This window comes from Alternaria rosae (genome assembly GCF_020736505.1).
Source record: "Alternaria rosae strain MPI-PUGE-AT-0040 chromosome Unknown BKA58scaffold_7, whole genome shotgun sequence".
NCBI lineage: Eukaryota > Fungi > Ascomycota > Dothideomycetes > Pleosporales > Pleosporaceae > Alternaria > Alternaria rosae.
Window position 1 is genome coordinate 115,036 of NW_025763576.1, and position 23,330 is coordinate 138,365.

The following is a 23,330-nucleotide window of genomic DNA, read 5'->3' on the forward strand; positions in this document are numbered from 1 at the left end:
ACTGTGTCGCTACATGGTCTGAACTTCATGATCTTGAAGCTTCCTACAAGTATATATTGATACGTTGTCCAGCATCCTCTAATCTTCACCGCGGCAATGGTTTAAGGGTAAAATCCAAGCTTCCCACGCTTCATACGTAGCCTGCTTGGGCTCCGAGTTCGAGTCTCGGTTGCCGCAAATCTCATTGTTTTTGTCTCTATTGTGTACATGAAGCTTGCTGGTCTTCCAAAATCCATGGCGTTGTAGTAGGAAGGCTTCCCTTTTTGTATGGCGTCTCGACATGAAATTGGCGCGGCGCGTCGAAACAGGAAGAACAGAGTGGATTGGGAAGTGACTTGAGTAGTGAGTATCGCAAACAATAACGTGCAACAGAAGTCAAAGTAATGGTCGTGTGTGAGGCTAATGTGGGGTTCAGCAGCCGCCCGTAGCGCTGCGTCATCGCTCCCAAACACGATCCAGAAGCTCTCCAGCAACACCAAGGCACCACCCCACCGACCCCTCAACCACCCGACATGGCTTCCAAAATCGAAAAGACGCTTGCGCGACAACGCGAGAAGTAATTCCAGACCTAATCAGGCGCGAGACGCAATGGCTAACCCCGCCCAGGATCGCAGAAGGCCAATTCTACGAAGCCCACCAACAACTCCGCGTAATCGCATCCCGCTACACCAAAGCCTCCGATTGGGCGTCCGCGACCTCTATCCTACATTCTGGCGCGCTGTCTCTCCTCCAAGCAGGTCAAGGCGGATCTGGCGGCGACCTATGCATATTCCTTCTCGACGTGTACAACAAGGGGGAGGTGAAGGTAGACGCAGAGAGTAAAGGACGACTACTAGGCCTCCTACGCGCTTTCCCGAAGGATGAGCCTACAAAGAAGAAGTTCGTAGGCGAGATGGTAGCATGGAGCAGTCGGTTCGGCGATTACCCCGCCGGCGACCCAGAGATACATCATGTTGCCGGAGGACTATACGCAGAGGGTACGCCCACCCCTTCCACTCCCTACTCCAACAACATCCCAACCCCGAAACAAGGCATACTAACCAAAGCCTTCTTCCACAGACCTCGAACCCTACGAAGCAGAACGCCACCTCCTCCTCGGCACCCAAGACTCCGCCTCAACCCTCTCCTCCCTCCACTACTCCTGGTACACCTCCGACGCCCCGCACACCGCACCCCTCTACCTCGCCCGCGGCACCCTCCCCTATCTACTCACAGGAAACCTGCGCGCAGCAAACAAACACTACCTCCTCTTCACCTCCTCCCTGCAACGCGCGCCGAACCCGCCCACACAGCCCGTCTCTACAAAAGCCTCCGACTTCACCGTATACCCTTCACTACCGCTTTTGAACTTCCTGGGGCTGTTACTATTGAGTGTGGAGCGCGGGGACCCGAGTCTGTGGAGGCAGTTGAAGAGTCATTATGCAAGTGATTTGAAGGATGTGAATTGGGGGGAGGCGTTGGATCAGGTGGGCGAGATGTACTTTGGGATCAAGATTCCCAGGCAAGGGAACCCGATGTTCGATATGTTGGGAAGTATGTTTGGGGGTGGGATGGGGGGTGGTGGTGCGGCTGCGCCAAAGAAGGCTGTGGGTGGAAGGCCACCAGCTGCTGGGCTGGATTGAGCAGATTGTACAGATACGGGGTGCTAGATGGAAAAGCTTTCTCGAGCTAGGCACAATATACAGCAGAAGAGATAACAGTTCACCAAACAAGATCAGAATCTGGAAGCGATTGATGTGTTCATTCAGTCATGCCAAAGCTGACAAGCTTTTGTCTATACCTACTATGTCCATCAAATACCTTCTTCCTTCTTGCGTCCAGGTGACCACCTTACATAGGCACAGTCTTCTCCTTGAACACAACACCATACTGCTCCTCAAGCGTCTTCATCAATGGGCGGCAGATCTCTGGGCTCATAGGCGCGAGGATACCCTTCTCACTGAGCGTACCATCAAGCACCTGCTGCACAGCAACCGCGCAAGGAACACCGACAAGCTTAGCCATAGCAGAGTACCCCTTGGGGTCACCGTAGTCAGCCAGCGTGCAAGTACGAACAGCCTTGCTGCCGTCCTTGTTCTCAATCTCGAACCTGTGCTGCAGCATGACCATATCGCGCTCGTCGTTCTCGTATTGCATCTTCTTCTCGAGGGTAGCGCAGAGGGTGTCAAGTGGGTTGCCACGAGCCTCAATCTGCTCGTCGGAAATGAGACCGATCCAGCGGAGACCGGTGATGATGCGGTCCTTCTCTTCTGTGCTGGCGAACTTTGTCCGCGAGGAAATGGCCCAGATGAGGTCCTCGTCCTTGTCGCTGCTGGCGCCAATGATCTTGGCGGTTGCGTCGCGCCAGGTGCGCTTCTCGCCTTCCTTGAGGAAGTCCTTGGGGTCTTCGGAGAGGAAGCCAATGTCGACCAGGCACTTAATGTACTCTGGGAAACCTTGGTAGCGCAGGGTGCCGCGGATGATGGTTTGGCACTCAGGGATGTTGTAGCGCTCCTTGTAGGGTGTGGAGTCACGGTTGGGGTATGCGACGAAGGCGTAGCCAGGGTAGATGAAGTAGGGCTTTGCTTCGGCCATGAGCTCGGGGCCCTCGACTGACTTGACCTTGCCGTCTTGGTAGAAGGCAGCCTGGTTCCTGAGCGCGAGGAGCACGCCGCGGGAGCTCCAGGAGAACTTGTAACCGAGCGGGTTGTCTGAGCACTCTGGGGCGGGGAGACCGCCGCAGTATGACTTGAAAGACAGGATCTTGCCACCGGCCTTGTGCACCTCGTCGATAGTGAGGACGGCGGAGAGATGGTCGACACCGGGGTCGACCCCGATCTCGTTCATGACGGTGATGCCGGCCTCCTTGGCTTGCGCATCGAGCTCCATCATCGCGGGCGAGACGTATGAGGTTGTGACGACGTTCTTCTTCTTGCGGATTGCCGACTTGATGACTGTCGCGTGGTATGTGTAGGGGATGAGGGAGATGACGACGTCGACCTTGGCGACTTCGGCGTCGAGGGCGTCGGCATCATTGACGTCGAGCTAGGAGTTGTTAGCAGGAAGCTATGTATGTGTGGAGTGTATGCTCGTACGCTGATGGCGTTGGTGTTGGGGATGCCCTTAGCCAGGTCTTGAGCCTTCTGGAGAGTACGGCATGCTACTGTGACCTTAACGCCAGACTTCGCGAGGACGTCAACAGTTGGACGTGTACTATAATCATTAGTTTGCTGTGTATTGAGATGGTTGATAGATGACTTACACGAAACCAGCACCGAGCAGAAGAGCGGTCCTATCACCAATTAGCCAAATCCCACCACAACAATCCCAAACGAGTACCTACTTTCCGCTGTATGCTCCGGCAGCCGCCCCGCTGACGCTGCCCATAAGGTTCTGTACTTTGTCTGCATCATCAATTAGCCAAGTTCCGTTGCGTGCATACTCTTGACTTACTTGTAATGGCCTCCATGATGTGTGATTTGGATGTAATTGCCAAGATGTGAAAAAGTTTGGGGAGAGATTATATCTTTGGCGTCGACTCCGGATCGGAATAGAGAGAAATCGGCGGGGTTACTCCGTCATCGCTCCATGAAAGTGGGGCATGCGCGGCGCGTCACGCTGGAGATCTTGGGCTTTGGCAGACCGATGGATGCTCCGAACTCAACCACATCTTGAACAGTTCACCTGGTAATACGCGTGCAAGATTGTGTATAGCCTCCTAGTATTGCCGTGGTTTACTTTTACTGTTGCCTGGGCGCGTTCTCCAGGAGTGTTTCGCGATGTACAGCGCGGCAATTATCAGCACGTTCAACTGCAAATTTGCCTCGCCAAGCAGCGTCCGAAAACTGATGGAGCATCAGGCACGATTATCGCAGTGCATCCTGTCTGAAAAGCCATTCTTTCATCCCAATTCGACTTGGTGAAGTTGAGATTGGACTGTAGAACATCTGGTCTGGGGCATCTCGAAAAGGGAAGTGGGTCAGTGAGCCGCGCCAAGTCAGCTAGGTCGCATTCCCACTAGCACGGCTTCCGCGGACTTGCCAGGTACGCGTTTCATATGCGACGACGACGAGCACCACCATCCACAACTTTGGACCAGAACTGAACATAGTAACTTTCACTGTGACCTACTACTCCGCTTACAACAGACGTGTTTTGCAACCACACACGACAACCAAAACCAGGCAACCGCCATCATGCCTTCAGCCGTGGACCCTGATGATGACCTATGGGTGGCCATCAAACAAGTAGATAAACCCGTATAAGTGTGCGCGTATTGAATGTACTGACAGAAGCAGATCTCCCAGTCATCCGTGGGCTCAGATTACATCGACCAGCTGATCCCCATCATGAAAGACGCACGCTACTCAAATCAACTGCAAATCACATTCGATCGCTATGCCAACGATCGCGAGAGTGAGATTGAGCGCATATGCAATGCGAACCATCAAGATTTCGTCAGCTCGGTCGATTCACTACTGAGGATACGCGACCAGACCGTACAGATGAGTGGTGAGATTCTGCAGCTCAACGAGTCGATCCAGGAAAGCATCGAGAAGCTGGCGGAGCAGAAGAAGGCTCTTGTTGATTCGCGCGGTGTGCGCCAAAATATCGATGAAGCGTCGCAAGCGCTGAACGCATGTCTGAACGTATTGCGCATTGCCAACTCGGTTCAGGACATGCTGAGGGAAAAGAACTACTACGCAGCGTTAAGAGCTTTGGATGAATTGCAGACGATTCATTTGAAGGAGATCAATCGATTCAAGATTGCGAATGTGATTGAGAAATCGATACCGCAAACCCAGGAGCAAATCAGAGAGGCAGTCAAGAACGACCTGAGTACGTGGCTCTATCGCATTCGCGAGTCGGCGCAGTTTTTGGGGGAGGTCTCATTTTACTACACCGACGTACGGAGAACGCGCAATCAGGAGCGCGCCGAAGCCGACACACGTTTCTCGAAGTTCAAACTGAACTCAGCAATCGAACTGGTGGCCGATGAGACCGATGAGTTTGACGTGCTGAACAACGAGGAAGCTGGAAATGAGACGGACTTCTCACCCTTGTTTGAAGCGATGCATATCAACGAGACGCTCGGCAAGAGCGAGCAATTCCGAGCGGAGTACGCATCAGATCGACGGACGCAGAAGGATTTGATCATACCGAACAAACTGGATCTACTGGACGAGGAATGTAGTGACTTGAGCAGCTTGTTGGAGAGTATCGCGGGGTACGCGATTATCGAGAAGGCTACCATGTCTAAAACACTCAACCTACGGTCACAGGCTGATGTACGTAACATTCGCCCGTTCACGTGAGGTACTGCTAACAAGAGCATAGGTTGACGAGCTATGGGACTCGATGTGTCAAAGCGCAATAAATCTCATCACCAGTCAGCTTCATACCGTTGAGAATGACGAACTGCTCTTGAAGATCAAGGGTCGCATAGCGCTCTTCATGTTGACTATGGAGGTCCGTCACTCACTCACAACTTCTCTACTCTTTGCTGACTGTCACAGAAATGGGGCTACTCCGTCTCCGCAATGAACGACCTTCTCCTTACCCTCTTCTCCAAATACTCCTCCCTTCTCAAAGCCCGCTTCAGCGAAGACTTCAGCGAGATTGTGCACACAGACGACTACATGCCTATGCCCATCAACTCGAGTGAAGAGTACGATAAGGTCGTCTCGGTATCCTGGTACAATCCTCCGGCATCCAACGAACCCCTCACCTTCCCCTGCGTACTGCCCTTCTCGCAGATGTATCCGCTATGCTGCATCGATATCCGGAATTTCCTCAACCAGATCTACCTGTTCAGCGACGACTATTTCCAGAAGAGCAGTGTCATTGATGAGACACTGAGGCAGAGTCTGGATGAGTTGCTATGTGAAAAGGTCTGCGGAAGCTTGATCGAGAGGTTGAGTAGTCAGTATCCTGGGCAGATTGTGCAGATCTTGACGAATTTGGAGCACTTCGAGAACGCCTGCGTTGAGCTACAGGATCTACTCTTTGAGGCGCGATCGTCGCCCTCAGCAACAGGTCCTGTCGTCCTGGCCGCAACCGATCGCTTCGCTAAAGCCAAGAACACCGCCTCCAACCGCGTCTTCGAGCTCGTGAACAGCAAGATCGATGACCTGATCGAGACAGCAGAGTACGACTGGATGGCCACCAAGCCCGAGACCGAACCATCGACATACATGTTAGAGCTGACTAGGTATCTCTCCAACATAATGTCTTCGGTCCTTCTCGCGCTCCCCACCGAGATCAAAGAGTTCATCTACTTCGACGCTTTATCCCACGCGTCAACCGCTATCCTCGACCTCCCTCTCGCCCAACACATTAAGCGCATTTCCCCCGCTGCCGTCGCGACTATTGCCAACGACACAGCTTTCCTCAGCCAATTCGTCAGCTCGCTCAACAACCCCATTTTGATGGAGAACCTGGACGAATTAACGCAGACAGTCGCGCTGATGGGCACAGATGACTCCCTAGAGTTCTTCGACATCGCGCAGAGGAACAAGAAGTACAGCAAAGTAGATCAAATGAAGGGCGCCATTCTACTGGAGAAGGTACAAGAAGGGGCGCAAGTCGCGGCGCAGAGTCCAACTGTAGGCGGCAAGGAGCGATTCGGTACACTAGGTTCGAGATTTGGTATTAGATAGAGCATAGCCTGTCAATCTCAACATAACTTTCACATAACAACAGTAACGCAATGTGTCAGCCAGGAGGCATTCAACACGTTCTATCCCTTCATTCCAACACCCCAAAACGCCGTGAAGATAGCCATTTCGGGCTATCAGGTATCATCCCATAAACCATTTTACATGTGTATTCAGCAAACCACCCTCAGACCCGACTCACACCTCTATCTACTCGTTGTCTTCCTCCTCATCCCGAGCGACAACAACCCCCTCATCCCACTCCTCCTCCTCATCCAACACCGTGCCAAACTCGCCCGCCATAGCCAATTCGTCGCTCGCGCTCAAAACACCTTGAATGTCACCCGATGCGATTTCTTCATACACAGCTGTAATGCCGGTAATCCGGCATACGCGAGCGACACTTGCCATCATGACGAGACCGAGCATGGCGAACGGGCCCACGGCGACGAGTTGGCTGAATGTGCTTCATTATAATTAGCAAAGAGTGTTTGAAGGCAACTCGGACAATGGAAAGAACAAACTTACTAATACCAGCTATGCACACTTCCCCGATCCCAAAACCTCAATCGCGCTTCGAGTTTACCTTCTCGCTCTTTGACAGAACCTTTCTCAAGATCTTGCAGCAGAAGACCAATCTGCCGCCGGAACCCGTGCAGCGATTTCCACCACGTGGAGCGTTGATGCTGGTTTCGATTGCGGGTGAAGATCTTGTTGAGGAGAGCGTGGATGTCGTGCAGCATCGCGATGTCATGCGATGATGCGTTCATGAGCGCTGTGGCTGTGATGGTGGGTGGAGTTGAGGGGGTTGAGGGCATGGTTGGGTGGTGGGGGAGGGTGAATGTTGCTGTTGCCATTTTGACGGTCTTGGTGATGGGGTTGGTAGATGGTTGTTTTAAGGTAGTGGAGATAGAGACGCGTTGCTGACTTCGTAGGCGTGTTGTGGTGCTTTTGAGTCTTGTTGGCTGGATGTAGGCGCCCGGGTTATGTGTCTGGCCGCGGATATGGGGGTATGTGCGCGCGCGAGACTAGATATCGTATGCGCGGGAGGATGACAGCTTTAACTCCCGAATACAAGTAGCAGAGCGCAAAAGTATCGAATCGCGGGTTGTGATGTGATTTGACGGTACTATGACGGTGTTGGAAGTAATTGCAAAGGCAATGCGAAGACGGTCGTTGGAGAGGAAAATTTTTGCGCGCGAACTTTAGAAAACCTAGCTACTCTACGACCACAAGATAAGAAAAAAAAAGTGACGGTGAAGATGAATAGCGGTGACGCTGGTTTGCCCACGAGGTATAGCTAGGGGTCTATGCGAAAGGTCAGAGGTCTTGGAGATTCGGCGCGATGTTCCTGACTGACCGCGATGTCAAATGACAAACGAGCAAACGAGACAAGGCCTAGCTTAATCTAGGTAACACACACGTGCGCTGCTGTTGATGAAGTTGCAAAGAGTGCGAATATGAAGAAGACGAACTTCGTCTCAAGATGTCCAAATGTGCTTCAAATGCTCATAGCTTTCATCAACGAGAAGGTCAGGAATGCGGTGTGGTGCGAAAGCTCTGGCCACGAGGACGACAGTATCGCCAACCTCTAGTCATGAAGTTCGCGATGCTAGCTCTGGACAACTCCTTGAGTTGTATGAGGTGAGATGCAGGCCTAAATTGTGTCTTGTGCAACGTAGTCGGAAGCAACAAGCCTACGGGAGCGCGGAATCTATGGATGCGGCGAGGCGGAGGATGGGCGGGTGATGCGTTCTAGAGTAGTACGGCTGCTCAGCTAGATGTCTCACGACAAGAGAATCTGAAGATGATGTGCGTGGTTTTCCGTGTTGTTCTCAGGTATGACCTGTCGCGTGCCGTAGATTCGACGTAGCCCTGGATCGTGTGGTCGAGGTAGGCGAGAACCATTCGAGGGGCTTGCCGAGTCCCACGATCTCCAGATCGTCCTTGAAGACTTCAGCAATCGTAAAATGTCCAGCTCTCGAGTATCGAGGTAGAGCAGTCTTGCATCTAGCTTCTCTGCCATATTAAGCCTGCTGCATGTGGTTGTAAGCGTGCTTCGTGGATGCTGGTAGCCGTGCGGACCCCCTGGCTTGGTCCGATATTGAGAATCTCTGTGGGGTAAGCTTCCAGCCTCCCTCAACGACGCTGCCTCAACCACATACTACCACCACGATGATCCCCAACACCAAGCCGCGCTCGCTCAAATTTACGGAGCTGGTAGAGCGAGCTCATGTGACCAAGACAATGGGTCGATGAAGCTTCACCGGTCGCGGTGGTGATCGGGTCGAGCTCCTGCGACTCAATTCTCCTCGACAGCCACCCGCGCCGCCTCCCACCACCCCACTCGAACCATAACAGAGGTAGTAACAAGATTACTACACTCTTGATGACCTCCGCGAGAGCTTCCTGCACCATGTAGGCCGCTGTTGGTCGGTTCTGCGCGATGGCTTCGCTGGCGATTCTAGGCGGACTTCCGACGCGGTCTCTGACTCTGCTAACAAGCTACCACCACGATGGAGGCGGCAGCAACGTCTCTAGCAAACCTTGCAGCTTCTTCAGGCACCTGTACATAGTATAGTGGCTCCTGTCGTCGACTCGGTCTGCTGCGGGTTCGCCAGCGCATTGACGCTGACATCCAAGACAATCTCAACCCACAGCCCCTCCAACCACCTTCGACCGCAGTAGAATCGGCGAAGAGCAATGCCCCATCGCCTAGGCTGGCTTCGGGAGATCGCATACCCTCCATCACTATCATACCAGGTCTGACCGCGGCGGCGTTGCCAGCGCATCGAAGCGGACCTCCGAAGCAATTGCATCCTACCCGCTCAATGCCAACGACGAGACATTCGAAAACTCGAACATCCACATACAGATGGCGGCGGGCGGGAAGCTGCATATGCGCAGCTCCTTTGTGTGAATGCGGCTCATAGCAGCTCCGCCGGCCGCGAGGAGGCTTTTCAAAGGCCACCACAAGTCTGTCCTACTGTGGGTCGGCGACCACAATTGATGTGAGCCGTCTTGGGGCAGTATGCTGCCAATCCCACACAAGGGTCGTTCCCTTCGGGCCGCTGCTCATATCAAAGTTCTTGAAGTCGACAACTTTGTCGATCTTCTGAGCCATACCTCCCCTGACAGACAAGCACGAAAACAGCGACACCAACGGTAAGTAGCGCGCAAGCGCTCGGTCTGTAGCTATCTATGCTTGCAGATCGCAGTGCCTTGTCGCATTGATCCATGCAGGAAGCCTCCTCGTCGCTGGTCGCACAACCCACGGCGGGGCTAGCAAGAATCCGAAAGCGAAGCAGAAGATCCATGTTGCACACGATGCCTTGACGCGACGAGTGCAATCGAAGATCCCGATCCACTACACCCTTGTCAGACCCATAGGCACTCCAGTAATTCAACATTGCGCTGCAGTCGAAGTTTTGCAGAAGCAGAGACACATGCGCGACTAGACGACCCGTCTACAGCATCCACACATGAACTGTACATTGATAAATCGGGCCGTCTGCGTATTGACATCCCGACCCACTTGATACGACATACGAGAAGAAGCAAGTCTTCGTCACAACGCTGCAATGGCGTATGCGAATGCGAATGCGTGGTACATCCTGTTGGAAGAGGGCACAACAGCGAGCATGAGCGCATCGTAACGCCCCACTGGCTGACAATGGAGACGAGCTACCATTTATGTAAACACAAGACTCCACAAACTTTGGAGTGCCTCCTCCTCGCTTTCGTTCGATAGACGTTCGTCTCCATAACGGCATAATGACCTGCAGCACATATCGAAACGGGTCAGGGCTGACGGACTGTCGGTGATCTTGCCGCGATGCAAGAAAGACCACACTGCCCTTCGCAGGCAATTTATGGCATCTTCCACCATAGTCACGGCGAAGCTTTCGATCTGCAGCTTTGGCGCGCGACGCATGACCATCGGCGCGTAGACCTTCAGCTGGAGTTGGTTTCCATGATGGCATATTCCGGAGATGAGCTTACCGTTGTACTTCAGCAATCGTAGCATGAAGGCAAGCCTTACGATAGCGAGCAAAGGAGGATGAGCAGAAGGAGCAAGGAATTGGGGTGCCCAACATGCGTAGTCTGGCTCTATTGAGCTGCACTTGTGAACGTAGGCCTCGTTGACGTCGCTGCCGAAGAAACGGAGTTCCAGCAAAGCTGTGGGTAATCCGCTTTGTTCCAAAGTGGCTACGGTGCTCTCCGGCCACTCGAACAGCAGCGTTCCTCGCTTCAGCTTCAGGTCTAACGCGTGATATGCTCGCTATCGTCTTGGCAGTGTTCAATCATTCGACGACGATGAGATGTGTGTCCGATGAATCTTGGAGCTCCAGGGTTAGCAACTATCATCAGCGATACATCCACCATAGGTATGAACTCCGGGATCAGCACACATGCTAGAAAGGACATCCTCATAGCATGCCTCATAACGATATTACCTCACGATTTTATCAAACTCAGTCCGCGACGCCACGTCCGTCCGTGATCATGCTCCATCTCAACAAGCACAAGGCCATCGGTAAGGTTCTCAGTCGGCGCACCAGGTGCTCAACGTACTCCTTGTCCTGAGTAGTCGACCAGCGAGCTCGACAAGGATGGATACCAATGTCTCAGCAGCCCTGGCTGCTTGTCTCGGCCGATTGTGACAGCGTCTCTTTTCGGATCCTTCGAGCAGGGCGAGAACACAGGCGCACTAGCCATCGTCATTGGGCCCGACCAGCCGACTTTGATCGGATCTTATGGGCGTTGGTGCTGGTGTTGGTGCTGGCGTAGATGCAAGCCATGTCTCGTCTTTGGCCTCATCCACGGCTAACGTCTCCGAACTAGGCTGGGGTTTCAAGCTGCCGCGGCCCCAAAGCTATTGAGTAGACACGATTCGGACTTGTGCGCAGTACCCTGACCCTGTCGACGCCACGCCTGCAGCCCATAATAGCTTCAAGTCTACTTGACCCTGAAGCCGACGCCTTCCGGCTAGGAGATGTCTCCGAAGAAGAAGGGTCAAGACGCCCGCCACAAACTCGCTACCATGCGCGACATACGCCATTCTATTATCTGGGTCGAGAGGCGTCTGCAGCTAAGATGGCGCTCGGTAGTGTACCTGTCTTGACTCAGGGGCTGGCTCGGTAGCAGCTAGTGTGCGCCAGCTTCGTCAGCCTGAACTTCAGACAACGCTGTCGTAGGAGAAGGATGTCTCCCTTGCTGTACCGTCGCCACCGAATGTCCGCGCCTTCCCGAGTTATCGCCCAAGTCTTATCGCCATCAAGGAGTCTCGTACTACCGGTCATGGTGGGGGATGAAGTGGTGTCCTAGGCGCTGTCGCCGCGGTCAATGGAGAAGCTCAGCTGACCAACTCTATGACGTCCTGCGCAGTTGTACCGTCGTCGTCGTCGACCTTGCCCTATCTTGCGGACTGCGAGAAGAGGTCGGCGTCCGAAAAGCTTGCGTCTTCGTCGGCCGCGCTCTGCTGGTAGAAGAATCGGTCGAGCTGTCTGCGTACATGATTGCTCGCTATGTCAGTATGGTCGGCACGTTAAAGGAGAAGTTGCTGTATCTGTCCATGTATGCATCTCTCGCACTGCCCGCTCCGCCGCCGCTAGGTGGTGTCGCCGCGTCAAAGAGGTCCAGGAGAGCGAGTCGCCCCGCCCGCCCCGCCGGTCTTCATCCAGATTGTGCCGCAGGAATTATCGCGCGCGCGTAAGGCAAAGAGACGAAGGTCGTCGCCTCTTGTCCGCCGTGCGGTTGTCGTAGTCGTGTCGGTGGTTCTGCGTGGTGTGTGAGTCGGTCTGGCTCAAACCACGGCAGCAAGCAAGCCCTTCGTGCGGAGCAAACGTATTTCGCCGCCACCACCGATAGTATACCGAGAATGTCTTCGCAGTACTGTCGGCCGTCAAACTGCTAGCCGCAAGACACATGTGTGCGGCAATGTCTAGTATGAAGTGTGTCGTCGTCGCCGCTGGTGAGGTTGTGGGCGCCAGCTGCTACACCACCAACGGGCTTCATGATAGACTGCCGTGGCCCGTGCGCCCCACATCGAGATACTGCATCCTCGCGGTAGACGGCGATAAGAGGCTCAGAGGTGCTGCACGCAGTGGGGATAGCTTGCCTGGGAGGTACACAATCAGCTCTGGCGAGCTCGAGACATTGCCGACATGTTGAGGCACAGCATACGACTGCAAACCTTTGGGTAATGAGCGGGCTTCACAGTGCATCATGACACCTATGGATACGACAGCGAGATCATGGAACTTGTGAAACCATAGGCAGGCAGATGCCGCAAGGCTTGAGATGTGACATCTAGACTTTGATAGGGGATGTAGTATCAAAGTTGAAGATGTTGATTCCACGTCCATGCCGTAGCTATGCTGTGAGGCCGACGCCCCCTGAGCCAGCCCCTCATGAGGGGATTCAAAAGACCCAGATGCTCTTTCTCCGCCAGCGTGCACCGCAGTGTCACGAATTATGGGTCATGAGAGAGAAGAGTGGCAGAAAGTTGCGTCGCTTCTTCTTCCCTATTCATCCCGTTCTACTTCACTCTGCATTCTTTCTGTTGACAATATTCGCAATTCCACCTTCAGTATAGCTGGCGATGTACCAGTGCCATTGTATTTGCTGGTATTGATACGCCCAGTGCCTAGTATGCGAGGGGAGTCAGTTGGTCACTGCCCCTTTGGCGGCACCAATCCGACAGTGTACTCTCCTGACGTCGAGCGCAAGTCTCATCACCGTCAAGTCACCGCCATCCCACCTCGAGCTTTATCATCCAAACCCTTTCGCGATTTGATCTTGGGCTACAACTTATACTCATAGCCCTTGCCCGGGCTCAGCTACTCGCTGACTCGCCGTTCATGATCCCAACGCGCCGCAGCAGGCAGGAAGAGAAGATTGGCAGAGTCATTTCCCCAAGCTTACGGAATTGACGGTGCGACTGAGCAGTTCTCTCAGCTTGCACTTACAACATACCGTTGCTAGCCAAGGAACCCTGGAAGCAACATCTTACATCCCTCATCCCTCATCCCCCTTTGACAGCACCAACCCGACGGTCTACTCTCCCAACTCCTTCCTTCCAGCAAGCATCATATCAAGATCCTTCTTCGACATCTCACGATAGCTCCCCCTTCACCCAACACCTCCTCGGCTAATAGTCCTCCAGGATCTGGAAGCCGCAGACTACATGCCACCTTCCCAACCAGCCCGGTATATTTGAATCACGCCTGCAGTACATACTGTCAGAACGTGGGAAGCTTGCCCGTCGTCCTGCACGTGGATCGGACAGCGACAACTGGCCTGTCTCCTTCATCCCCAGCAGCACGATGTTGCCCCCAAGAACATTCCCGACCAGGTCTGCTTCGGCACGTACGACTTCCTGTACCTCCGCATCAATGTCGCTGCTCCGTCGGGCATTACATGCGATAATGCCAACGGGTTCGCGGTTACTGACAACAATCTTCGTCGTGCCGAAGACACCAGACGATTGCCCAAGATGAATGCTCAAGACAATGAGTACCGCCACCACTTCAGCACCTTTGACCGCGGCAGCAGCCCTCGGGACAACATCCAGGCGGTCACGCACCTCGCTCACTAGCACGCTGCTCCTCTTCAGTTCGGTGGCGGCGACCACTGTGGTCCGATCGGTTCCGACTCCATCCCATTGACCCACATCAAGCTGTACATCCAGGGGTGCCACTACATGTATGAACTGCCTCTTCTTCGCCTGAACAACATTTCGAAGCTGCAGCGTTCCATGGACAGTATTTCAGCCACGGCGATGCAGAAGACGCCTTACTGTCACCCACATCTCTTGGGTACCCGTGGCGAGACTGAGATAATGTCGGTGGCATCATCTCGGCTTCACAAGGGTTACCAAGAGATATGGACGGCAGTAAGGTGTCTCTTGCATCGACGTAGCTGGAGCATTGACTATGGAAAGGCTGTACTTCATCTTCCGGTCACCATGTACGGCAACGAGAACCCTCTTTGGTCGGCATCAGGCACGGCAACGTCAATGAGTTCACGGTCACATCCAACAATCTCCCCACATCAAAGGCACCAGCGATCGGCGAAGACAAACAAGCAAGTCAGTGATCAATATATTACCACATCAAGTCACGAAGCAAGAGAAGGAACAAGTTTGGTGAGCAAAGCTCATGAAGTTTTGATTGGAAAAGCAAGTATTAGGTACATTCAGGTTCATCAGTGGCATCCATCATCAGGTCAGATCATCTTTCAATCCTCCAACTCATCCACATCATGGACAAATCGCATCGAATCCGACCCAGAAGATATACACCCGAGACAGTGTTTCAATAGCCACACCGAACAAATCGTAAAGAAAACTCCTGGTCTGGCAAACATCTGGGAACAGATCGAAAACAAAGAAAGAAGCCGTGTACTCGTTGCGCAAGGTCTAGTCGGAAGAGACGTTGCGACCGCGTATGCGTCGGTGGGTAAACGGTGCTTACATCCAGCGGTTGCGGCTGCCCTGGGTGCCGTGGAAGGGGCCAGAAGAACCTCCGCGCCAGTTGTCGCTATCGGATCCACGTGCAGGACGACGAAGAGTGCCGTTGCCGCTGCCGGATGAACGAGCCATGGTCAGACGAATCGGCGAAAAATGGGGGTGCTCGTCGAAGTATAGCTTGATGTGGGTCAACGGGATAGAGTCGAAACCGATGGAACCGCAGTGGCCGCCGCCGAAGACATGCAGGTACCAGGCCTCGATCTTCTGCTTCTGAGCCTCAGTCAAACCGGCGAACTGAAGAGGAGCCGCGTGCTGGTGAGCATGGTGCATGGCCGTCTGGATGTTGTCCCTAGGGCTGCCGCGGTCAAAGGTGCTGAAGTGGTGACGGTATTCAGTGCCGGAAGAGTATCCTCGAGGAGCAAACAGACCAGTGCTCCGAGCGCTGTCGATAGAGCGCTGCAACTTGGAGATGTTGTCCGGGCGGGGCAGAGGCAGCTCAGTACCGGCGTGGCGAATCGAGCTCATCATATCCGCCTCATCAAGAGTGATGAAGAGGCGCGGGCGGCAGTATGGGGTCTCCTGCATAACAGAAGAGTTGCGGAACTTCTGGACTAGCGCCTCGCGTCCCTGGATCGTCGCATACGAGATACCGACCTTCTTCTCGGAGATGAAACCAGGCCATAAGCGAAACTCCATCTCGAGGAGCATGAGCATGCCGCCGACGTCGGTGAAGTTGATGAAGGCGTAGCCAACGTTGGCACACTTCTTGAAGTCGATGCGCAAGTACAAGAAGTCGTAGGTGCCGAAACAGATCTTGTCAAGAATGTTCTTGAGTGTCATCTGTCAGAAGAATTAGTAGGGCTTCGGGACAGACGTGGAAAGAAAGACTTACCCAGTCGCACGAAGCCGGGATGTTGCGAAGCATGACGGTGGTTCGAACATCGCTGCCGTCGAGAATGCGCTCACGGTGGACACGGTTGTGCTCATCCTGGGGCTCTTCGTTGCGGTATTGACGGGGATACGGACGACGAGTATCGCCGCGATGTTGGAAACGGTGAGGGGCCAGCGGGCGCTCGTCGAACCAGTCACCGACGTTGATGATAGACCAGTAGTACGATCGCTGTGAGAAGGTTAGCAAGAACAGAAGAGTTGAAGGTGGGGTGCTTACATCGGCACCAAAGCCATGTACAGGAGTGCGGCGAAGAGATTGGATGGCGCGCTGGGCGGCATCGATCGAGTCGAACTCGATGCGAAAGATCAGACGCATAGCATCATGGAGGGTATCGACATGGACGATGTTGCGAACACTACCGAACTCCTTGGCGATGTGCTCGACCTGCTTGGTGACGTCGTCGAAGTCGTCGGCAGTGAACTCCCAGACAGCGTGCTCAGGGTTGGCGTCGATGAACATGGACAGGAAGATCTGGCCTTCGAACGGCTGAATGTCGCGGATGTCCTTGGCCATGGAGCGGGCGAGGTCATCCATGGTGGCGTAGTGGGTGGAGAAACCGGCCTGGATAAGGAGGTCCCGGGCTTCGACAGCATCGGAAAGGCTATCGTATCGAATAAAGATAGCGGCGTGAGGCTCTTGGAGGAAGATGGCCGAGTGCTTGAAGCAGTCGTACTGAAAGAGGTTAGTATGAAGCATGTCGAAGGAAGGGGACGACACTTACACGCTTCATCTGGGTCTGAACAAGGAACTTCAAGTGCTCTGCATCATGACCGCCCTCAACGTAGAGGTACCGAGAGACGAAGGTGTTGACGAACTCATCGAGCTCATCGACGAAGGCACCCTCGATGTAGGCAGGCGGCTCGGGAAGGAAGGTCTTGGAGGCCTGCTTGCCGATGGGGATGGCGGTAAGTTGACGACGGTGATGGGTCTTTCGCTCGACGTCGGGCGAGTACACGGTAGGATTGGTGCCGCCAAAGGGGGATGAGGGAGGGCCGTTGGCCGAGGATGAGTTTGGTGAAGGGTGAGACATGATGACGTCGAAGAAGGATCTTGATGTTGTACAAGAGGAGGATGTAATGTGGAAGCAAGAGATGGATGATTGGCAAAGCTCAAGTAAGGAGTCTGTCAATATCAGGTATGGATGGGGATTCGGGTGGGTGTGAGTGGGCAAGAGGTGGAAGGCGCGAGGGAAGGGCTGCTCATATACTTGCACCAGCGCCGAAGCTCCGGAGGTCAGGTGACGGCAGTATTTGAGGCCAGAGAACTCATCGTACGGATTGGGAGGAAAAGTGTCAGAGAGAAGGTCGTGGTGAGGAAGTCGCGGCGAGACCTGGTGGACGAACTCAGACGAAGTGATTCGGGTATCCCACGACTCCAAGAGAACCACCAACCGGACGGGGCCAGACGAGCATGAGGAGATAGCGCTCGACGAGCTCTACAACTTCTGTTTTTCAGGTATACGAGGCATCAATGGAGTTGATGATGCATCGCAGCTGCAAGACGAAGCCTGAGGTTGAAGTTCCATGCCTCAACCGCTTTTGCACGTTATCCTGAGGACCCACTCACCGGTTCTAGCGGCGTCCAGGACGTCTGACCGCCTACTAGCGGGCACCGGAATGGCAGGATGACTGGAGTGGCAGGAGCGTGAGGGAGCGCCGGAGATGTGAAAGTGCGTCAGAATAGTGCCAGAAGATGCCTGCAGCGAGTCGGAAGATGGATAGAAGTGCTGTGAGCTGCTTCGAAGTCTATGTGGCATTGCCAAATCTCCCTCTTTACCACGTGAAGGTAAGAAAAATCGCCAGGTTTCATCGACTGAAAGCTGGAGAAGCCCCTCAGACACGCCTTGGAAGCGTGTTGGTGGATCTCACGATGCCCACGGGGAGCTCATGAGGCCGACACATGCACATTGTGAGCTGGAAGCGTGTGCAACGAGCCGAGGCGATTTGAGTGCATGATGATCATACTTGTAAGCTTCTCCGCGTCATTCTGTTTGTTGAGGCAGTAGTGACTGCTTGTGGCAGGCAGGAAACAAACACGGTCATTCTGGGAAGGCACGCTGGAGCGGGGCGGAGGGCAACTCCAAAGCTGAACATCGTGGAGACGGCGAGACTCCAGAAAACGTGGCATCGGGAACCAGCTTCTTGGGAACCATAACCTCACCCCTGAGATTCAGCAGCTTCTTGTGAACCCAGAGGCCGCGGGGATGGTGCCGATCCCGCTGGGCAGGCAATCGCGACTCCAAGCATGCGGACAGCTTCACAGGGGCGCGGACACGAGTATTAGTATGATTGAGATTGAATACTGCCATAACCAGGACGAGAAGATCATCAGTAGAGACTCAGCATTCTGTGGTGCCCGCTGTCCTTGGGCGCGCTTCGTGGCTGCCAAGACGGCAGGAGCTGCAGATCCGTGACTCCAGGCGTGCCGCCAGCTTCAAGGGGGCCCAGACATCGTTACTTGCATTGTTCGGAACGAAGACTGTCTCCAAGGCGACCTCGAGCTCGTCAGGAAAGACTCAGCATCACATGTGAGCTCTGCCGTAGAAAGCGGTCCGCGACTGCCTCAAGGGCAGGAGCTACAGGTTCGCGACTCACGGCAGCAACGGCGATAGCGAGGGGCAGATTGGTATCCGAGCACGTAGACTGAACGGTAACATTCACTGAACGTTCACGGAAAAACGCTGCTCGAATGGTGACTCCCGACATCTTTCGCGAAAAGGAGGCCTCAAGATCCTTGTGACACCCGCGACAACGAAACAGGCGGCCTGGACGGACGTGAGCAGCTTCAGGCTCTACTTTGGTATCACAAGGGTCGGTAAGCCACATACGAACATCGCATGACAAACGTGGACCGCTCGTCGCGAGGATGCGCGAATGGCCCCTTCAAGGCCCAGGGTCTGGCGGGCTGACAGATCGCGCGACGAGAACATCACGACCGTTGCGGCAGGCAGGTACGAGCGACTTCAAAACGTAGACCGGAAGCGTCTACTGCTCCTGATTCGTAGCTACTGGATTGCCCCTTTTCTGGTAAAGTCTCATCTTCCATATCTGTTGTCCGTTGTCTGTCAACATTTTCCGCCTCTCCTCAACATCAGTATCACTCAACTCTACGCCGACTTTCGTATCATAACATAGGTCCGTGGGGTCTGTCATCGGGATAGCGCAAGGCGGGAAGGTCTGTCAGCCTCGTCGCTGGCAGACAGGGCGCTGCCTCCTCCGTTGTCCGACTCGACTGCGACATACCCTCGACCCAACGGTTGGCAATTGAGTACAAGAACCTTCTCATTGTCTCGCCGTATAGTCTCCTTCCCATTGTGTGCCTCCGTGTGTCCTTATTGTGCCTCCACCTTGTATACTCGGTCTCGTTCGCACGGTCGGCAGCGGCTTGAGGCGTATACGGCGGTAGATTGGGAGGATAACGACGGCGTATGGGGTAGGCCGAAAGCTACATGGCGCTGTAGAAGGGTTCGTCGAAAGGTGCCTCTGTGATGAGGGCATCGGGGTAAAGTATGTACTTCACCCTCGCGGATGCAAACACGACATCCGATATCCTACACCAAAGAATTAGCTCGCCTCCCTCTCAATAGCAGCAGGCGGTCCTCTCAGTCTCCCTGAATAACGCTGTCACAGTCACTACGCGTAAAGTACTCAACAATAGCGAAGCCAGACCGTCGCCAAACGCAGTCTTGGCATCCCCAAATCGCCCACATAAATGCTCGAAAACGACTTGCCCCAACACCTAAACCAGCACCAACAAGCACATCATCATCATCATCACAAGAAGCTTAATTACTACTACTACTACTACCACCACTACTATTACAAACCCCCTTCCTCCTCTCCCTCCATCTTCATCACCAAAGATGGACGACTTCACAATTGACTTCGGCAACCTCCTCGTCCCCTCCCTCGAGGAGTTCCCGCACCTGCCGCCCGCCTCCGACTCTCCGGCGGAGAAGCGCCTCTACTGGTTCTTCCGCGGCCTCGAGGAAATGGCGAGTACGCTGTACGACCGCATCGAGGCGTACCAGGACCTGTGGGAGACGCTGGACGAGAACGAGGAGAGGGAGCTCGAGGAGCTGGAGAAGGGGCTCCCGGTACTGTTGGCTGCGGTCAATTGGGCGGGCAGGCTATATGGTGGGGATGAGTATGAGGAGGGCGTTTGAGTTGTAAGTGCAATTGTCAAATGTTTAGATTGGTGCGGTTTTGCTAACTTGGTTTCATAGATTGAGGGTTCTGGGTTGGTGGGTGGGATTTCTGGGCGGGCGTGAGAACGAAGGCGTTTTTGGATGTTTGGATACCCAGGTTTTGACTTTTCGGTGGGCGTTTGGGCGGCTGGTGGGATTGAGGATGGGGGGTTAGTAAATGCGGCAGCTATTATGGGCGTAAGTCCGCGAATGAACTCGATTACTCTTGCAATTTGACTTGTCACTGATATCGTGTACCCGGGATGTATTCAACGTTCTTCTGTCGAACTATCTCACATCCTCTGCCTCCACGTAATTGTCATGCTCTATTGACACACCCGAGAACACCAGTGTGAGGACATCATGTCTTTGATGGGATGCTTCCTAGTCTTACGAAGATGCTCCAACCTCACACTAACTACCTCCCCGTAACAGGATACACAATCTTCCATCACATAAAAATACATCGACGGCATACAGGCCTCACTCAACAGATCATACAGCATCAGCCCAATTCAGACAAATATCAATTCCAATAACCATATACTAGGGTATCATACAATCAAACGCCACCCTCCCTCTCAAAAGCCCAACCCCACATACCCATCTCCAACAAAACCCTCATCTACTTCCTGCCCTCCCCCTCCCCCTCAAACATCCACCTATCATCCTCCAAACTAGCGACCTTCTTCTTGAGACTACTCTTCAACGCAGCCCGAATCTCCTCTTCCACGACGACGGCATCCCATTGTGCGTTGGTCTTGCCGTAGAGTTGTATCATTTCGTTTTCTTGCTCTATTCACATACGTACGTCAGCATTGGCTGTAACCAACTCATTCCAATCTCCGACTTCTCACTGCAAGGGAAAGGGAATAGAATCAACGTACCGCCCTCCTCATCCCCCTCACTCCCCACACCCATCTCCCTGTACACAGGCGCCGGCGCTTTGACAACGTATTCCCCGATGTCGTCGCGCTCAACGAACTCGTCTTGGGTGGGCTGCATGAAGATGTCTTGTTCTATTTCGCGGCTGTCGGGGCGGATAGAAGGTGCAGCTTGGTTCTGCCGACGAGCGGGTGGTTGTTGTGATTGCGTTTGTTGTTGTTGGGTGGTGTGGGCGGCGAAGATGTTGCGGCGTGTTGTTGGGGGGAGGCGAATTGCGCGGTTGTCCATTTTGGCAGTGAATGGAAGGTAGTATGGAGCAGAGCAGGTGGTCTTTTGTGCGCGGTGGAAGACGGGATATGGAATGAGGTTGGATGTCGATGATGTTTCGGTGTTGGTGGGATGAATGGCGCGCCGTAGCTAGTCAGGTACAAGCGTTTGGTGGGGGCGGCTGGGGTTTGGGATTGCGACACTCCCGCGGCGAAACCTGAGGCGCGTCCTCGTGACACCGACAGCATACAATTACATCATGGCGAGCTCAACATCAGCTGAAGCTCCTACGGATCTTCCTGCGCAATCGCCAAGTCCACCGGCAGATACAGAAGATCGATCGCCGCCCCGGAAACGACCCAGAACTCGCGCGCCTCCGAAAGCAGCTGCTCCAGCCTCAACTCCGGCGACGAATTCAGACATGCCGACTGCTAAGAGCGCGGCTTCGGCAGTTGATACTCCAGTTCATCGCTTCTCTATACAACCTGTTAATCGCTTCCGCGGCGCGTCGGCCAAGATCAAGCGCCCTCGTGAAGTCGCACACTTCTCATACGACGACAACCACGAGTACCAGCATGATGAGTCGGGCATCAACTACTATATACCGCCACCAATGGGCGCAGACCTGAAGGAGGGCTTCGAGACTTTCAAACACTATGAAGATAAGGAAGACCCACATCTGGACAGTCTACTGAGGGCGCTCATGGAAGACAAGACGGGTAAGGAGGAAGTCAAGGCCGACTTCATGACCTGGAGAGGCATGATGACCAAGGTATGTTGATAATGGCAGGCATGAGACATAGCAAGGTAAGCGAAACCAGCTTTCTTACCTTGCCGCCGCTTTTTCTCCAGATCAATTCCTAACACCCCCCAGATCATGACCGCCCCCTTCGACAACTTCGCCGAATTCAGCATGTTCGCAACCCTTCACAACAACACAATATACATCGAAGAGGACTTCCCCTCCCGAGCCGCCGACCGCGCAGCAGAAAGCACGCGCCCACCTCCCCGCCACCAACACCCCGACCAGCAATCGCGCGAGATGATGACATACTGGGGCTACAAGTTCGAGAAACTCGCCCTCATACCCACCCTACCTCAAGACACACCACGGGAAGAGATCAAGCGCCACCAAACAGGCATCGTGTCAAACCACGCGCAACACTGCTCTATCGTGCACACATCCTTCGGGCCCCACAGCCTAATCCTAGGCGGTGAAGTAGACGGCCTCCTCGCGCCCAAACCGAAAAACCCGGATGAACAGGTGCAATGGGTTGAGTTGAAGACAAGCGAAGAACTGCCTCCCCCACGCCAACAACAACACCGTGACATTCTAAAATTCGAACGCAAGCTCCTTAAGTTCTGGGCCCAGTCTTTCCTGCTCGGCGTACCTAAGATCACCGTGGGGTTCAGAAGTAAAGCAGGCATTCTGCGGAGTCTGCAGACGTTCAATACGCATGAGATACCGGGTATGGTGCGCCAGGGCACGAATTGCTGGGACGGAAATGTGTGTATCAATTTTGCGACGGAGTTTCTGGGCTGGCTCAAAGGGGTTGTGGTCGGGGAAGGGGTATGGAGTGTTGTGCTGAGGAAGAAGAGTGGGGTTGTGGAGGTAAGGAGGGTTGGGGATGGGACGGGCGATATCGTGAGTAAGGACTTCAAGATGTTCAAGAGTAAGAGCTCTGAAGCTGCGCAAGACGGCGGAGAGGATGGCGAGGCGCAAAAGGACGAAGATACTGTGGGTGAGGTTGAGACATCTTGAATGGGTGTCTCGCCTGTGGCTCAAAGAGATTTCTCGTAGGTTGTGTTACTGTCTCATCTGAAGTGTGAAGTTGCTCATGTCATTACGTGCAACAACGAAACCATGGTTAGTATCCGGTATTCACCTCTGCACAACCAACATGATCCCCAGAGCTGCCTTCACCTTTTCCC

General features: G+C 54.0%; 8 protein-coding genes and 1 non-coding gene across 9 annotated transcripts; 4 read left to right on the plus strand and 5 right to left on the minus strand.

Annotated features, from left to right (window-relative positions):
• The first annotated feature begins 90 nt into the window (after nucleotides 1-90).
• Nucleotides 91-177, plus strand: BKA58DRAFT_t57. Its single transcript has one exon. It is a non-coding gene; the product is annotated as a tRNA-Gly (tRNA).
• Nucleotides 178-413: 236 nt separating this feature from the next.
• On the plus strand, nucleotides 414-1,734 carry BKA58DRAFT_387791 (uncharacterized protein). The gene is made up of 3 exons (XM_046170600.1): nucleotides 414-556; nucleotides 607-977; nucleotides 1,060-1,734. The coding sequence occupies exons 1-3, from the start codon at nucleotides 513-515 to the stop codon at nucleotides 1,620-1,622; spliced, it is 978 nt and encodes a 325-aa protein (XP_046022983.1). The 5' UTR covers nucleotides 414-512; the 3' UTR covers nucleotides 1,623-1,734.
• A 96-nt stretch (nucleotides 1,735-1,830) lies between these two features.
• BKA58DRAFT_412507 (Saccharopine dehydrogenase) lies at nucleotides 1,831-3,448 on the minus strand (the record flags this gene model as incomplete). The annotated part of the gene is made up of 5 exons (XM_046172358.1): nucleotides 1,831-3,024; nucleotides 3,075-3,192; nucleotides 3,242-3,271; nucleotides 3,323-3,383; nucleotides 3,433-3,448. The coding sequence occupies 5 exons, from the start codon at nucleotides 3,446-3,448 to the stop codon at nucleotides 1,831-1,833; spliced, it is 1,419 nt and encodes a 472-aa protein (XP_046022984.1).
• A 590-nt stretch (nucleotides 3,449-4,038) lies between these two features.
• On the plus strand, nucleotides 4,039-6,694 carry BKA58DRAFT_470663 (exocyst complex subunit Sec15-like-domain-containing protein). Its single transcript, XM_046175196.1, has 4 exons — nucleotides 4,039-4,226; nucleotides 4,278-5,267; nucleotides 5,317-5,448; nucleotides 5,496-6,694. Exons 1-4 carry the CDS (start codon nucleotides 4,176-4,178, stop codon nucleotides 6,636-6,638), a joined length of 2,316 nt encoding a protein of 771 aa, XP_046022985.1. The 5' UTR covers nucleotides 4,039-4,175; the 3' UTR covers nucleotides 6,639-6,694.
• BKA58DRAFT_202726 (uncharacterized protein) lies at nucleotides 6,691-7,833 on the minus strand. Its single transcript, XM_046165862.1, has 2 exons — nucleotides 7,164-7,833; nucleotides 6,691-7,101 (listed from the first exon to the last, which is right to left on the minus strand). The coding sequence occupies exons 1-2, from the start codon at nucleotides 7,490-7,492 to the stop codon at nucleotides 6,846-6,848; spliced, it is 585 nt and encodes a 194-aa protein (XP_046022986.1). The 5' UTR covers nucleotides 7,493-7,833; the 3' UTR covers nucleotides 6,691-6,845.
• Nucleotides 7,834-8,470: 637 nt separating this feature from the next.
• BKA58DRAFT_459964 (uncharacterized protein) lies at nucleotides 8,471-11,821 on the minus strand (the record flags this gene model as incomplete). The annotated part of the gene is made up of 8 exons (XM_046174735.1): nucleotides 11,211-11,821; nucleotides 10,678-10,917; nucleotides 10,638-10,644; nucleotides 10,129-10,593; nucleotides 9,762-10,089; nucleotides 9,202-9,613; nucleotides 8,801-9,140; nucleotides 8,471-8,589 (listed from the first exon to the last, which is right to left on the minus strand). The coding sequence occupies exons 1-8, from the start codon at nucleotides 11,358-11,360 to the stop codon at nucleotides 8,471-8,473; spliced, it is 2,061 nt and encodes a 686-aa protein (XP_046022987.1). The 5' UTR covers nucleotides 11,361-11,821.
• A 3,287-nt stretch (nucleotides 11,822-15,108) lies between these two features.
• Nucleotides 15,109-17,090, minus strand: BKA58DRAFT_441341 (RNA recognition motif 2-domain-containing protein; the record flags this gene model as incomplete). Its single annotated transcript, XM_046173815.1, has 4 exons — nucleotides 15,109-15,948; nucleotides 16,001-16,228; nucleotides 16,277-16,732; nucleotides 16,782-17,090. The coding sequence occupies 4 exons, from the start codon at nucleotides 17,088-17,090 to the stop codon at nucleotides 15,109-15,111; spliced, it is 1,833 nt and encodes a 610-aa protein (XP_046022988.1).
• A 3,681-nt stretch (nucleotides 17,091-20,771) lies between these two features.
• BKA58DRAFT_387804 (uncharacterized protein) lies at nucleotides 20,772-21,514 on the minus strand. Its single transcript, XM_046170601.1, has 2 exons — nucleotides 21,134-21,514; nucleotides 20,772-21,041 (listed from the first exon to the last, which is right to left on the minus strand). Exons 1-2 carry the CDS (start codon nucleotides 21,417-21,419, stop codon nucleotides 20,872-20,874), a joined length of 456 nt encoding a protein of 151 aa, XP_046022989.1. The 5' UTR covers nucleotides 21,420-21,514; the 3' UTR covers nucleotides 20,772-20,871.
• A 94-nt stretch (nucleotides 21,515-21,608) lies between these two features.
• Nucleotides 21,609-23,330, plus strand: BKA58DRAFT_202802 (RAI1 like PD-XK nuclease-domain-containing protein). Its single transcript, XM_046165863.1, has 2 exons — nucleotides 21,609-22,170; nucleotides 22,273-23,330. Exons 1-2 carry the CDS (start codon nucleotides 21,658-21,660, stop codon nucleotides 23,158-23,160), a joined length of 1,401 nt encoding a protein of 466 aa, XP_046022990.1. The 5' UTR covers nucleotides 21,609-21,657; the 3' UTR covers nucleotides 23,161-23,330.

What these genes read in the sequence shown, in the direction of transcription:
- BKA58DRAFT_470663 (XM_046175196.1), top strand. Translation starts at nt 4,176, where the DNA reads ATGCCTTCAGCCGTGGACCCTGATGATGACCTATGGGTGGCCATCAAA. An exon ending in TATGGGTGGCCATCAAACAA is followed by an intron (nt 4,227 to 4,277) that starts GTAGATAAACCC and finishes TGACAGAAGCAG; the next exon opens with ATCTCCCAGTCATCCGTGGG. An exon ending in ACCTACGGTCACAGGCTGAT is followed by an intron (nt 5,268 to 5,316) that starts GTACGTAACATT and finishes ACAAGAGCATAG; the next exon opens with GTTGACGAGCTATGGGACTC.
- BKA58DRAFT_202802 (XM_046165863.1), top strand. Translation starts at nt 21,658, where the DNA reads ATGGCGAGCTCAACATCAGCTGAAGCTCCTACGGATCTTCCTGCGCAA. An exon ending in GGAGAGGCATGATGACCAAG is followed by an intron (nt 22,171 to 22,272) that starts GTATGTTGATAA and finishes AACACCCCCCAG; the next exon opens with ATCATGACCGCCCCCTTCGA.
- BKA58DRAFT_202726 (XM_046165862.1), bottom strand. Translation starts at nt 7,492, where the DNA reads ATGGCAACAGCAACATTCACCCTCCCCCACCACCCAACCATGCCCTCA. An exon ending in AGTGTGCATAGCTGGTATTA is followed by an intron (nt 7,102 to 7,163) that starts GTAAGTTTGTTC and finishes ATTATAATGAAG; the next exon opens with CACATTCAGCCAACTCGTCG.
- BKA58DRAFT_387791 (XM_046170600.1), top strand. Translation starts at nt 513, where the DNA reads ATGGCTTCCAAAATCGAAAAGACGCTTGCGCGACAACGCGAGAA. An exon ending in CTTGCGCGACAACGCGAGAA is followed by an intron (nt 557 to 606) that starts GTAATTCCAGAC and finishes AACCCCGCCCAG; the next exon opens with GATCGCAGAAGGCCAATTCT. An exon ending in CGGAGGACTATACGCAGAGG is followed by an intron (nt 978 to 1,059) that starts GTACGCCCACCC and finishes CTTCTTCCACAG; the next exon opens with ACCTCGAACCCTACGAAGCA.
- BKA58DRAFT_387804 (XM_046170601.1), bottom strand. Translation starts at nt 21,419, where the DNA reads ATGGACAACCGCGCAATTCGCCTCCCCCCAACAACACGCCGCAACATC. An exon ending in TGAGGGGGATGAGGAGGGCG is followed by an intron (nt 21,042 to 21,133) that starts GTACGTTGATTC and finishes GTATGTGAATAG; the next exon opens with AGCAAGAAAACGAAATGATA.